The following is a 15,570-nucleotide window of genomic DNA, read 5'->3' on the forward strand; positions in this document are numbered from 1 at the left end:
TGTGTGTGTGCGTGTGTATGTGTGTGTGTGTGGCGTGTGTGTGCGTGTATGTGTCTGTGTGTGTGTGTGTGTGGTGTGTGTGTGTGTGTGTGTGTGTGTGTATAGGATGTCCTGGGCTGTCACGGGTGACTAACTTTTTAAACTCCACACCCTTTTCTCCTCCTCCTCTGCTATTCTCCCTCCCTCCCTCGCTCCTGTCCTCTGTTCCCCCAATCGCTTTCCTCTCCCCCTCCTTCATCGCTTCCCTCTTCTTCATCATCACCCCCCCAACCTCTTTCCTCCTCTCTCATCCCTCTCTTCCACCCCCCTCCCAAACCGCAGCGGGGACGGCGCATGAGGTCAGCGCTAAGCTCGGCGGTGGCCATGTGGTTCCCATCTTCCAATAACGTCAGTGTGATTTATGAGGGGCCCGCCGCAATCGCAGCGCGGGCCCCCGGCCGCGGCTCCAACAGCTCCCCTTACTTAGAATAAACCCGGAGAGGGGTCTGCGGGGTGGGGTGGGGGGGTGCTGTGTGTGTGTTTGTGTGTGTGTGTGTGTGTGTTTGCATGCGCGTGTGTGTAGGTTCCATATGAGTTTGGTGCTGCGAGACAATGCATGCGTGTGATTTGGGTTGGAGCATGTATGCAAGGAGTGTGTATAGAGGGAGGGAGGGGTTACATGATTATTATGGAGACATATCCTGAGTGTGTGTGTGAGTGTGTGTGTGTGTGTGTGTATGTGTTTGTGTGTGCGTGAGCGTGCGTGCGTGCGTGTGTGCAATATACGCTCATAGACGTGCACGGGTGTAAACACGAGTGCTACGAGAGTGTTTCTTCTGAACTCACCATTGGGCGGGGGCTTGATGTCTGTGTCTCCTTGCTGGTTTGAGTTGTCCGACTGTCCTGATTGTTCTGCAGGGGGAGAGAGAGAGAGAGAGAGAGAGAGAGAGAGAGAGAGAGAGAGAGAGAGAGAGAGAGAGAGATGATCAGGCCGGAGACAGATTACGAACAGCCAAGGTGAGAGGAAGGAAGAAACCAAATAAAAGCCCAGAAAAGTGGCAGAAGTCGGATTGAGACGAAAGACGTTTGGATATTTCTATAAAGCTGATGCTGACTAAATCGGTGAATTAATTTGGGCACGGGCGGTGCTTCTCTGCCCTCGGAAGAAGAATTGGGTAATTTTGTTGTATTGTCGGGTTCTGTTGAATTGTTGTTCCACGATCAACTCTCTTTTCTCTCTCTATCTGTTCCTCGCAGGAGATCCCACTTGGCACACACACACACACACACACACACACACACACACACACACACACACACACACACACACACACACACACACACACACACACACACACACACACACACACACGCACAGACGTGCACATGCATGCACAGACACACACACACACACACACACACACGTACACACACGTGCACATGCATGCACAGACATACACACACGTGCACATGCACGCATACACACACACACACACACACACACGCACGCACACACACACACACACACACACACACACACACACACACACACACACTTGCACACACAGATACCACAGCTCAGTTCTGTGCAACGTCTCCGACTTGACTTCTCTCCTGCCTCGATCTCGACCTTTCTGAACATCTCTGCACCGGTGAGCTGAGAGGTCCTGTCATTTCTTTGGGGAGGTTGGGGGTGTATCGGCCTTTCTTTCCTTTTTTTGAATTTTTTTTATTACCGCACCCTTTTTCCTAACGACTATGGAGGCGGACAGGCAGCTTTAGCCAGTTTGCTCTGCCATTTAATCTGGGCTACGTCATGCAGCCCTGTGGGGCTTAATGTATGTATCGTATATACACCATTCAGGCCAATTAGCCCCACAGCCCTGAAGCTTTAAGGCCGACCTGGGCCAAGTCTACCCAAGCTGGGGATCCCCACCCCCTCCTCCCCATTCAACCCTCACTCCTTCTAAACCCCAATCAGCATCCTAATCTTGGGTAGCGCCAATGTACGATGTGCCAGCTAAAAGAAAAAAAACCACAACAAAAAAAAACTGCTGCACTATTCACCCCGTCCGTCCGCTGCCAAAGACAAGAAAAACACAAAAAAAGAGGGGACAAAATCACCACATCAATTTGGGTCAAAAAAAGGGAGAGGAGAGAGAAAACAGAGGGGTAGAGTTTCCGTGTCTCGAAACCCTCTTCGCTCATTTTCTGCGGGCTGGGAGTCCATCTCTTCCTCCCTCACTTTTTCTCTCGCCCTCCTCCATTTATCTCCTTCTCTCTCTCTCTCTCTCTCTCTCTCTCTCTCTGTCTCTCTCTCCCGCTCTCTGCGTCTCCTCGCTCGTGCTGTCGCTCTGTGGAATCCTGGCAGCCATCTTAGCGCTTGGCAGCCATCTTAGCTTTGGCGGTACCAATGCATTCCTGCTAGCTGACGGCGCAACCCACACACACACACACACACACACACACACACGCACACGCACACACACACACGCACGCATGCGGGCGCGCACGCACACATACAAGCACGCGTGCACGAGCGTGTGCGTGCCTTCGCACTCTCTCACACACACACACACACGCGCATACAAATACAATAGCAAAGCACATTATCTGACGCAGACCCATAGGTCTCCGACATAAAACGAGCTGCGGAGGACGCGTGGTGCTCATGGAGTGCGGACGGAGCTGCCGGGGCATTTGTTCGCGGCCCCGCGAGCGCTTTCCCGAAAGTTGCGGCACGTAACACACAAAACAATGAAAAGCCGAGAGGGCCGATCGCGGCTGTCGCTCGCACTGCTGGATGGCGGGGTGCAGAGAGAACGAAAACATCAGGAAGTCATCGTCACAGCGAGCCGCGGTCCCCGGGGGCCAAACTCTTTCCGCGCATTAAAGGCGAACAAGGTGAGGTCGAATCACGAGAGGCGAGACGGGAGCCCCGGGGGCCGCAGACGACGCACGGAACGTTTGCGGTTTCTGCTTTGTGTTCAATGTCATTCCAGAGATATACAAAATCAAAACAAAGTAAAAAATAAATAAAAAGAATCCCCACAGCTTTTATATGAGTTGCGATTCAGAGCGTTGGAATGAATGAGGCAGTTAAAGTGAAACTGGGTGGGGAAGGACTTCATACAGCTGCACACAGGAGGAGGATGCTGCACGCAAGCGGCAGCTCTCTGTGGATTTGGGAGGCTTGAAGTGAAAGGCCTATTGTACCGTATATAACTGCTTTCTATCTTTTGTTATTTATCATTTTTGTTGTATATTGCCATTTCTTGGAAATGTTTGTGTATTTTTAGGTTTATTTTGCATTGACAATTTTTTTTTTTTTACAGACACACACACACACACACACACACACACACACACATTCTTGTACTGGTTTCAAAGTGAGGTTCGAGTAAATACACCTGGTAAATGACGACACGTGATCCTAGTGCACTTCTAAGACAGAAAGCTGTCATTTTATACTGGTCCTCACAACTATAGTAAAGCACACACACACACGCACGCACACACACACACACACACACACACACACACACACACACACACACACACACACACACACACACACACACACACACACACACACACACACACCAAGACGTTTGAACATAGATGAACCCTGCACATCCTTATCGCCTGCACACAGTCACCCCTAGGCCCCCTGCACACACCCCAGCAAAGATAATACAGCACACACACATGCAGACACACACACATGCAGAACCACACATATGCAGACACACACACACATGCAGACACACACACACACACACACACACACACACACACAAACCGATTGCACATGGCGACTTCATTATGCCGTGGAGCAAGTGTACTGGTGAGACACTGCGGCGTGTCGACGAAAAGCAGGTCCGACGAAGGAAGCGTCGATCCAGACGGCGCACTCGAACCACGTTAACCGATTGCCCAATTAATCACACACACACGCAGACACCCAGCCATAATAGAGGGAATGTAAAATCACACACACACACGCGCACACACACACACACACACACATGCACACACACACACACACACACACACACACTTACTTAATAACCCCTGCGGTACCGGTGCCAGCACTAATGGTCTCATTTACCATGCGCATATTCATATACGAGTGCACAAACAGGCTTTTTTTTTGTTTTGTTTTTTTTCTTTTTTCCTCGCCCATTTACCAAGCGGCTTAGAGTGTTTGTGCGTCGCTGGCGCACATGAGCGAACGGGCCCTCTCCCGTAATCTGACGCCCGGCGAGCGAGGGGGGGGGGGATTTCGGGAGCGATGACGGACTGTGAAATCAGGAGCGCCAGTCCGACGGAGATAAAAACAAAAAAGCCGCGCGACAAGACAAGACAGCGGCGCTGACAAATCTGATGGCGGCGGGCGAACAGAGGCAACTCGCTTGCTGGGCTTTTGAGCATTTCGAGCGAGACCGCCCCCCACCCCCCCACCCACCCACCCGCCCCAGCTCCCCGGCTTTGGGAGCTACACAGAAAGGACGGAGGAGGAGGCTATTTTTTTTTATTTCTTCACCAGCGGAAACACCTCAGCGCGTTAACTCGTTTCTCCCTCGCTTTTCATCCTCTTCTCCCGATGAGTCCCTAATATTACTGTGGGACCCCCCTCCTCCCTGGAACTGCGGAGGATTAGAAGCAGCTCTTTGGGAGACTCGCCCCGCTGCCCTCTCTCCGTCTGCCCGGTCTGCAGCGGCCCGGCTCAAATTCGTGGAGGGGGGGGGGGGGATACAAAATTTCAACCCTGACCAGATTAAGGCAAACACGGACGTGCATACAAATCTGCATGACCACACACACACACACACACACACACACACACACACACACACACACACACACACACACACACACACACACACACACACACACACACACACACGAGAACGCTTATGTGGAAGGGAGGCGATATTTTTAGCCAGATGGAAGAAGGCATGTTGATAAAATATACACACAACAGCTGTCCAGATGTGTCTCAGTGTCTCCCAGTTTCCGCCTGTGTGTGTTTGTGTGTAATTGTGTGTGTGTGTGTGTGTGTGTGTGTGTGCGCTTAGGCATTAATGGCAGACAACGGGGCAGTTCGACGTCTGGGCGCGGCGGAGGAATTATGCAAAGTAATGCAAAATGCGAAACTGCTACTTTCCCCACACAATCCTTAATGTAACAGAAGTTCAGAGTTTTGAATCAAGGCGGCCACCGTGCGGCCACGTGTGACTGGTGGAAAACCACGGCCGGGACGGCCAGCGGTGACTTAAACAGTGTGTGTCCAAACGGCGGACGCAGCCGGAATGCGTTTCCGTCCAGGATTCACAACAGCCCAACAGCACCCAACGCCGCAACGCCGTGACCTCCACCCCAGAACGCCTGCGGCCATGGAAAACACCACTGGCTTTCTCTCTCTCTCTCTCTCTCTCTCTCTCGCTGTCTCTCTCGCCCCCTGCTGTGTGTCGTTTAAGGATAGCTCCGCAGGCCGAGTTCAGCTCGCAGTCAAATGATAGGGGTCCGTGCCTACGCCTGCCTCGGCAAGGTCTGCGGACAGGCATTCCACTGTTCCCTCGCTCCCTCTCTCTCACCCCCTCTTTCTGTCTTCCCGCAGACGTGTCCTCCCCATCTCTATCTCTCTCTCTCTCTCTCTCTCTCTCTCTCTCTCTCTCTTTCTGTCCGTCTCATCCCGGGTCTGTACAAGTTGTCGTGTTTAGCCAGTCAGGCCCGAAGCCTGTCATTGTGGCCGCAGCGGCTGCTCAGTCATGGGTGTGTGTGTGTGTGTGTGTGTGTGTGTGTGTGTGTGTGTGTCTTTGTGTGTGTGTGTTCATATACTCCTATACAGTCAATGCACAAATGTGAATAGAACTCAAGTTGTGTCCTTTCCCAGGTACCTGATAATGAATGTCAAGGCAAATATTGTGACGCATGTGTGTGTTTGTGTATTATAAACACCACCCTCACCTCCGCGCCAGCCCCCTTTCCCTCAACCCCCCCCCCCTCCTCCTCCACCCCCACCCACCTACCGCTGGATAAAGGAACAGAACCGCCTCCCCCAATTGGGTTTCGCTTAAGAGGTTTATCGGTATGTTGCTAAACATTCTGACCTTTTTTTAAAATCTTTAATGCGCTTAAAATGTTCCAAACCCTCCTAATCCCCCCGGCTATCCCACACAGATGTTTGCTCGGCTCTTTTATTGGACTTCACTTCAACCCCCCCACCCCTCCTTCCTTCTCCTCCTCCTCCTCCCTTTCCTCCTCCACCTCCTCCTCGTCCTCCTCCCCCTCCATGTTCCTCACATCTTCTCCTCGCTCGGGCCTCGTAAGCGTTTCTCCCAGTTTATCTCCGTGCACACCGCCCTCCATCCACACACACTCTTATCTTTCACAGAACAAAAACCTTTTCGTTTTTGGGGACAGACGTGGCTATGCGACACACTTTGCAAAGTGTGTCGGGATATGGGAACGGTGGCGTATGCCGCCTCTGCCCTTGGGGTCACCCTGGCTAATTGTGGGCCTGGCGTCCGGGCAGGGTTACACGGTGGCGAGTGGATGCCGCGTTTTTTTTCACATGTGATGTCAAGTATTTTATGGACGTTTAGTTTATTAGATGGCATGCAGCGGAGAGCAACAGCATAATAACAGAGGAGGCAGGAAATGTGGCCATGAGGCAGATTCAACCTCACATCACTGCGGTGGGGTGGTGTTGGCTACGGCCAACTCCGTCATGGGGACACATGTCAGAAGAAGTCATTCACTTAAAACCAGAGCTCCTTTGGTTTTCCAATATAGAACCCTCCATCAGCCGATCTCTACCTAGGCCTCTAACTGGATGTGACAGAGGGTAAACCCTCTGCTCAATGGCACGATGTTGCCGTAGGACACAAGAGGCTCCCCACAAGCTAACAGTGAGTCTTGCTTTCAACATGTGACGCTAATGAGGTCAACTTAACTCTGACTGGTGATTCTCATCTTTAATGGACATCTCAACTTCTACCAGTAAATAAAATGTATCATTGTAATAGTAGGAGTAAAGATCTGAACTTAAACCACATCAAGTCTTAATTCCGATTTTAAAGTGGTAATCCATAAAACCATTTGTTGAAATTGTTTTTTTAAATGTGCCTAAGAGCGGAGCAATGTATGTGGTCTTTCGCTATTTGGTGGCGTGGTCCGCCGCCAACGTGAGCATTTACACAAAAGAACAGCAAATATCCCCACCACTTCAAACGACTCAGATGTAGAAAAACAAAAAACAAAAAAAAAAAAAAACCTCTCACACTCACTTATTCCTAAGGGTATAATAAGTTTGAATGCTAAGATTTATCAAACATAATATTGCATATTAAACATTTGATACTGATATATCCAGCCAATAATTACTCATATTCAGTCATATTTTTTACTTTGCCTCCATTAAACGAGAACCTCAGACTGGTTGGATCTCTGTGCTATCGAGCATGAATACGTAGAGTGTAACTCCATGTGACAGCATGGCGCCCAGTGACACGACTAATCGTGATCTGGACGCGCGGCTCTCCCCCTCCGGCGCGGAAGTGCGAACGTGTGGGTGCGACGCTATAAATACGTTACGTGGTGCGTGGATCTCGTTATGGATATCAGACCTCATCTCGTACGTGGCAGTGATGGTGCAATGCATGCATGCATGCAAAAAAAACAAAAAACCCTTTCCGTAGAGTACATGTAAGGGTACAGTTGCCGATAAGCGCGCAGAAAGAAATACAGCCTCTGTGACTGACAGGCTGAGCATGGGAGAGTGGGAGGGAGAGCGCTGCCCCGCGTTCAGGTGTGTGGGCATCAATGTGAACACGAAACAATGCTACGTGGCAGCATGTGATTTCTGTTACTAGTGTGTGTGTCCGCATGTGCGTGTGCGCGTGCGCGTGCGCGTGTGCGTGTGTGAATCCAGACATCATTGTGGGCCCGGAGGCCTGAGCTCCGTGCCAGGGGGGAGCAGGTGTGGAGAGGCTGCCCCGCGTTGCCCGTTGCCCATCTGCGTGCCCGTCTGTGTGCCGCCTGTGCCCTCTCCGTGCCAACGTCACACAGAGCTCAGGGAGCCAGGGGAGGGGGGTGGGAGGGTGGGGTGGGGTAGACTGAAGGGAATCAGCCATGGGAGAGTGGAGAGAAGAGAGAGGAGAGAGGGTTGGGGGGGGGGGTGGAAGGGTGAAGGGGGCGAGGGTGAGGGTTAGGAGGGTTAGGGAGCTGGCTGGCTTCCCATGTATACATCACCACCCCCACCACAACCCCCTCGCTCTCCCACAACCCCCACCCACCCACCCTGTCTCCATTAGCCTTTATCTGCGCCTATAGCGATGAACTGTGATTGGGAGGAGGAGGCGGGGTCTGCTCTTCACTTGTTCCCAGCACTGAGAGGCCTTTTACACTGCCACTGTGATATAATGTCACCTGCCTTTCAGAAAACAACGGCGATTTATTTTCCATTCCATTCATCGCTTTCCCTCATGCTCCCTTGTGCTTAAGGCCATGACCAGTCCAAAACGTTCGCGTCGAAATAGTGGTTATTTATACGGAAGTGTAATTGCACCGTTTCACCACCAGGTGTCACCTGTGGGCAAGTGGGGCCTCAGAAATGACAAGTAAACACATGTTAAAGAAATCTGCCCAGAGAGCGAGAGAGAGACAGACAGACAGGCGGACAGACAGACAGACAGAGGCAGGGGGACTTTCTTGGGGGTTTTTATGATACAAAAGTTTAAACTCTGAAATTCAACTGGAAATCAAATGGCGGACAACATAGCCTGAAGCGTAGATTTGTTTTTTCCCTTAAGATTAGTCAGTTCTCTGAGCTCTACTGTATATTTTTTTCACCCCCCCCCCCCTCCAATCTTTCTCCTCCTGCTCACATCACGCAGTTAAAACAAAAACAAAACAAACAACAACAACAAAAAAAACAATTAAACTGAAATCCACACTATCACAGCTGGCCTGACGGCATCAGGGTATAAATACATGACGTATTTGAGGGAAAAAAAACAAAACACACACACACACACTCCGACCCCCACCCTCCAAACTCAGCTCTACGCCCCCGAACTGTGTAGCGTGTCTAAACTGCGCTGATGATTTGTGTATATTATGTTTCCTACAAACAGAGCTGTGCGTTAAATGTATCGTGATGAAGTTTCAGGGCCTTGGAGTGAGAGATGCCAGCCAATGACCGTGAGCCGCTATGGTTTCCCATGTCGTGGTGTGTGTATGTGTATGCGTGCGTGCGTGCGTGTGTGTGGTTGCTCACTCTGTGGACAAGTGGGAATGAGGCTCATGAGATGCCAACTTATTTTGCCAGGGAAGGGGGCAGGGACCAGAGGAGGGGGGAGCAGGATATAGGGGATGGAGGGGGGACTCAAAAAAACAAAAAAAACAAAAAAAAAAAGAAGGGAGAAACAAGGGGCGAAGTGGAAAGAGAAAGCAAATGACAGGGAGAGCTGGATGTGACAGCGAGAACAGAGAGGGGATGGGAGACAGAGAGAGAGAGAGCAGGGGAGAGAGAGAGAGAGAGAGCAAGAGAGAGAGTCTGGGGGAGGAAGGAGGGGCTGGGGGGGGGGTCTGAAAGGGGGATTTTGAGAGCTGTGGGAACCTTGTGCCTCGCCAAGAAAACGGAGAGCGGAGAGAGAATAAAAGAAGGAATGAAAAAGAAAGAAAGAATGAAGGAAGGAAAGAGAGACTTGCTGGCAGGGAGGAGAGCGGAGGGGAGTTAAGAGAGGAGCGGAGGATTTTAAGGGGAGAGGAGAGGAGGTACAGTGGGCCGTCATGGAGGAAAACAGGCCCCCAAGGGCCCCCACAGACCTGATGGAGGGAAGAGATGGAAAAGCGTCTCCCCCTTCACACACACGCATGGCACGCGCACGCGCGCAGTTCTAATCCCTGCGCTCCGATTTAAACAGATAAGTGTGGATCCCAGCGCGGTGTCAATCTCTATTTGGACTGAAAGCGAAACATCTCATCCTCATTTTTTAAACTTCACCTTTTTGAATCTCACACACACACACACACACACACACACACCAACATTGTCACTATCGTCATTGGCTTAAACCATGTATGTGGGACGTTAGACATTTTCTTTGTTTACATTATTTTACAAATTTTACAAACTGAATAATAATAATAATAATAATAATAATAATACTACATGTTTTTCTTTTTAAGTTTGTGTGCAATGGTTATTCATTATTAAAAAAAAGTTTTTCATGCAAAACAATGCTAAAAATGCCAAGAGGTTCTTTAAGTTTGATTTGAGCATTCAGATCAGATCCTGCTCTGTCCTCCCACGACACGATGTGACAATTATGACCCACGACAATATTTTCCATATCCAGCCCAAGAGCACCTCGCTGCAGACAAAATGGCGGAGCTCCGCAAGCGGCACCTCCGCAGCTGACATGAAGTCATGTGACCTCACTTCAGCGGAAGTTGGTGTTACTCGCGTCGTTTATTTTACCTGTGAAGTTGCACACGGGTTTAAAAAGAAGAAATACAAAGTTTATTCATCCTAAATTGATTTAACCCCCCCAACCTGTGCTGTCAGCATGCTGGGCATACGACACAGAGTATTTGATGCCATTTGCATCTAGGACAGAGTTAGTCTGCAGGTGGAGTTCAACTTCTCAACCTGCAATGCAACTCTTTATTCATTCTTAAATCATCAACAACTGCTGCAACAAAATCATCAACAACTGCGTTCCACAGGTCGTGTGGATGACCTGTGGAACGACAAGAGCACAGGTCAAATTTACACAGTAAGATGTATTTTATCAAATATGTTTTAAAAGTCAGTTGACTCTCTTAAAGGCTTCCGACAATAATTTTGATTCAGTTTAAAAAAAAATTCTCCATAATTATATATTAATAATTAATTTAGTTATTCAAAAGGGCATTAACAATGTTGTGAGCATGCAATTACATGTCAACAATGAAAGTAACGTAATCAACTCAATAGCGCCACGTTAAAACGTCATATAATAGAATAAAGGAGTTCCATTTCATTACGACACAGACCGGTCCTTCTCTCTCCCTTCCTGGCGCCAACCGAGCCGCAGCAGAAAGATGACGTCACCAAATGGTGACTTTTACACTTAAAGGGACCGTTCGGTTCTCTGCTCGGTATTTAGGCTTCTTACATCAAAATGGATCGTTGAAACAAATGAAAACATCATAAATATAATTACACGTTTATCTGGATTTGGTGACATTTCAAACCAAAAAAATAAAAAATAAAATAAAGGACATTATGATTTTACCTTGGTTACATAAACATGTATCACAAAACACAACATTTCCCCCCCATGTCTTTTAATTATAAATTTTAATCATAGAATAATATGTGATAAATATAGTTGTACATTTCTTAAATGTAATATTTCTTAGATGATGTGAATATTAACAACAAAATGGTTTTGTAAACTCTTTCTACACTGAATTAAAACATTATTAGTAACTGAGCCGAAGCCCTTTTTGATTCTCTTCCTTCGCTTCCTTTAATTAAATCCAACTTCCGCTGCTGAGGTCGCGTGCTTTCCTGTCACCTGTTGAGATGCCTCTTGTGGAGGTCCGCCACTTTGTCTGCGTCCAGGTCCCTCTCATATGCACAGACAACTCTGGTTCGGTCTGATCTAGGCGATCTAGACGCCCCCGCCTGGACCAAAGAGCGCAAAACTATTTATTTTTGGGCTTGTGAACTAGGCAAACAAATGCTCCTAAATTCTATCTGGGGCTTGGAGGACGTGTTTTATTGGGGCTGTAAAACTCCACACAAACACATAAAGTAGGACTATAAAAATAATGTGTGCTCTGCATAAATGCTCATTTGGACTAATGAATTAGGCAAGCGCTGAATGGCCATGTTAACCTCCACATCCTATGCCAATGGGGGAATAATGTGTGACATGCGTGATTTGTCTGTGTGTGTGTGTGTGTGTGTGTGTGTGTGTGTGTGTGTTTGCAATTCAGCATCTTTCTTTGTCCATTCTGTCTTTATCTGTTAACCTTTTACATGAGAGCCACTTGACGCGATGGGGGTAGGAAGCGCGTACACACACACACACTCACACACAGACACACAGACACACACACACACACACACTCTCTCTCTCTCTCTCTGTCTCTCTCTCTCTCTCTCTCTCTCTTTCTCCAACGGAGTACAGTGAAACTGTCCAAGAATGGAACGGTGCTCCACTGAACTTGGAAAGCCGTACCGATATTTCCTCTTCAGTCCAAAGGGCCTTTCCCGTCGTATGCCCAGAAACTAAAATAATGAAACCAGTAGGGCATACCTCACAAACCCTAACCGGCGGCATCTGGCGAGCTTTCCGACAGAAGACGACAGGAGACATGAGCGGCGAAAAGGGAATGGGAAAGGCGAGACGGAAGCGACAGTCACTCGCAGAGGGTGGAGGAAAAAAAGTGACGGAGAGCAGCAGAGGCCGGAGGAGAAAACAATCACCCAAATGAGGGCGAGCGTCAGAAAGGAGACCTTTGACTGCCAGCTGCCTGCGAGCCACTGCCTGGCGGCATTTTGTCAGGCCGTGTCCTCGGACGAACCCGGAGGCCGCGGGGTCAACGGCTCCCGGTGCAGATGTGCGCTCGCACTGCTGTTTATTCCCGCGTACGTGTGTCTGTGTGTATCTGTGTACGTGTGTGTTGTTTGTATACGTATCTCAGCTACACAGGCTATCTGGTATCTGTGTCAAAGCTGGTTTTATCTCCCAAGTAGATAAGGTGAGTAAACAACAGGTCTGGGGCTTTCTCCCTCTCTGTCAGTCCGGCTGGCTGGCCGGCCCTGAAGTCCCGGCCCCTCGACAGCTTTCCCCAGAATCGGAGCTGCGGCGCAGGCATGAAGCATCCAGTCGAGTCCCAGGCTCAGGTTCGAGGCCTCATGGGACGCTTGAGTTGCATAGGGCCGGAGGCTGCAATAGCAGAGAACACCGATACCCCAAACCGTAATCCTGCTGGGCTGTGCTACTCTGACCCTCAGCAGAGCAATTTGAGAGACACGAGCACTGTGATTTTAATGTAATGCAATTAAATATTAGCCACGTTCACGGCTTCCACATGCATATTCAATTAGATGGCCTGTATCAGCTTAATGTAAATGAACCGGCAGGGCCATATACCTCTAAAATGTATAGGATTAACCTAGTTCAGCCAGATTAAGGCTCCACGCTCTCTGTCGCTCCCCTGCTCGCTCTCCCCCACGCCACCAAGCTGATAATTGGAGATTTATCCCAACCCATCTATCAATCCATCTATTAACTTATTAACCCCAGATAAAAGCTTTAAAACCTTACTCTCATCAAAATCACCCCGGCAAGATAAGAGATTAGAGCAGCGGCAAATCCACTTACTTTGTGTTACACCTAATGCATGAAAACATAATCATCGATAAGCATCACCAGACTCATCCTTATAATCTCCAGAGGCGGCGACTGTAACACTCACTCTGAGATGACCTTTGTCAGCGAATGACTTGAATTAATGGGGAACTAGTGGCGGAGCAGAAGCAAAAACGAAAGCAAAGCGAGACGAGGAGTTATTTCGACAAATTAGATAACAAAACTGTTGTTGTTTTTTTGTCGAGCAAAAACGATGCAACCAAGTGCTTTCTGACGTCACACAACTGGAGAGGCACTTTGGTTGGGTTAATTGCAGGCAACCAATTGAGATTTAGTTTGAGCCTTTTGACTTAAGTGCACATCAGCATTAGCGTTTCAGACATGTGATTGCCAGTTTTAGTCTGGTTTTTCTAAAATGTTTTTCATCAAGGAAATGTTCTGCACAAATGATGGCTGAGATACCTCAAAATACCTCTCCTCAGGTCAGATCTACAATTTGCGAAGAGGCTTCTTGGTTTTTGAAGCGTTATTTTGTGAGCAACATAAACTGCACTTTAAGGCATATCGCGCTATTCTTTCCCAGCACTTCACAGAGGGAAGATGGCTGCTGCGTGATTTGGATTCGCTCATTGCGAAACAGGCCCGATTTGGTGTCCTCTGCCATCCGGATGTTGCGTGTTTATTGATGGCCGCGATGTCGTCATCCATCACCCTTTGCGAGTTTGTGAACTGTCCCGATGCTGGTTTCCATGAGCGCCAAACATTCCAACGCCACCCGAAATAAGTGTAACGTCAAGGAGCAATAACCTCTGGGGAGGGATAGCCGCTTGAAAGGGAATTCCTCGCTATCCGCTTGGCCCTCCGTGATTACCGCCAGTGAAATGTCAGCGCGGTGATTGCTGCATCGCCGATGGCCCTGTGGTATAAAATTGCGAGGATGTCGAATTCGAGAGGGAAAGAGAGTGGAGAGGCCTGCATCTGTTTGGCAGCCGCTTAGAAATGTCCTGCCTTTCACACTACGCCTCTGGGATCCCTGGCCTCAACCAAGAATTTTTTTATTTTTTTATTTTTTATGATTATGAAAAGCAGGGACACTAAACAAGGGAGAGAAAAGGAGCAGGAGATGATGAGAAGACCGAGTGAGAGAAAGCTGAACGGGGGTGGGGAGGGTGGGCGCAGACAGCTGAGGTGGTATAGAGGAGGTGGGGGCTGTTAATCGAGATGATGCAATGTTTTCCATCTCCCGTGTGTCTCCCCAGGGCCCCCCGAGGAGCCTGCGGCCCCCCCCTGCGGCCGCGTTTGCCTCCGGATTGGGGTGAGCGTCATGTACGGTGGAACACCACGCACACACAAATGCGCACAAATGAGGCTAGAGAGACTCAGTCAAACTGTTGTTATTTTTTAATATTTGGAGGTTTTGAGGTAAAACCCCCGCCGCAAACTGGAATGTTCACATTGCAGGTTCAGAGCTACACCTATCTGCGGCCAGATATCAGATGATTTTTATGGTTTGTTTTGACCTAACTTGAACATTGGATGAGTGGGAACTACCCTACAAGAACTAATCACAATCCCGGATGGGTGATCATGGGGAGCGATTTTTAAATCCGTTACAGTTTGATTGGCAACCTACCTGATCCTATCAACTTAATGCTCCCCCATCTGGTATCACATCAGATCATTGTTGACCAATGTTTCTAGCGAGAGGCAGCGACTCTTTGCCCAGTCTGGTCACAGAGGAAGACGCAGATCCACTGCTGATATACCACATGCATGCTCTTGGGAAGGGGGTGGGGGAAGCATTCTTTTTCCATGTGGTATTATGTCAAAACTTTGCACGCTGAGGTGTTCAGCCAGTCTCCCCAGAGTGTTTCCTGGAGGTCTGGTGTTATCCCGAGTTGGGCCCGGTCCCGTGGGGACTTGGATCGTTTGTTGGAGCTTCCTCTGAGGAAGTGCGAAGTGGGTTGGACAAGCCAGGGCATGGTGGCAGCGTGTTTATTTTACTGCGGGCTGTATCTGGCCGGCATTATCTCACACCGCGGAAGGCGCCCCATAAACAGATGCACGCTCACCGCTGGGCCGCAGAAGCGCCTCTGGCCGGTACAGTGTTTGGGGGGGTGGTAAGGCTGGGGATGCTCCTGCGGTTTGAGGCCTTGGAATGAAGGCTGAGACTGGGCCTGTATGTTGAGGTTGAGCCTGGTGCTGGGGG

General features: G+C 49.2%; 1 protein-coding gene across 6 annotated transcripts in view; it reads right to left on the reverse strand.

The window, feature by feature from the left end:
* The window catches only part of nfixb (nuclear factor I/Xb), a 129,630-nt gene that overhangs the window by 27,931 nt on the left and 86,129 nt on the right, over positions 1-15,570 (reverse strand). For all 6 annotated transcript variants that reach the window (XM_080009165.1, XM_080009160.1, XM_080009163.1 and 3 more), the window contains one exon: positions 826-891. In XM_080009165.1, the coding sequence (XP_079865291.1) occupies positions 826-891 (66 nt within the window). The remainder of the gene's footprint in view (positions 1-825; positions 892-15,570) is intronic.

This window comes from Zeus faber (genome assembly GCF_960531495.2).
Source record: "Zeus faber genome assembly, chromosome: 11".
NCBI classification, from domain to species: Eukaryota; Metazoa; Chordata; class Actinopteri; order Zeiformes; family Zeidae; genus Zeus; species Zeus faber.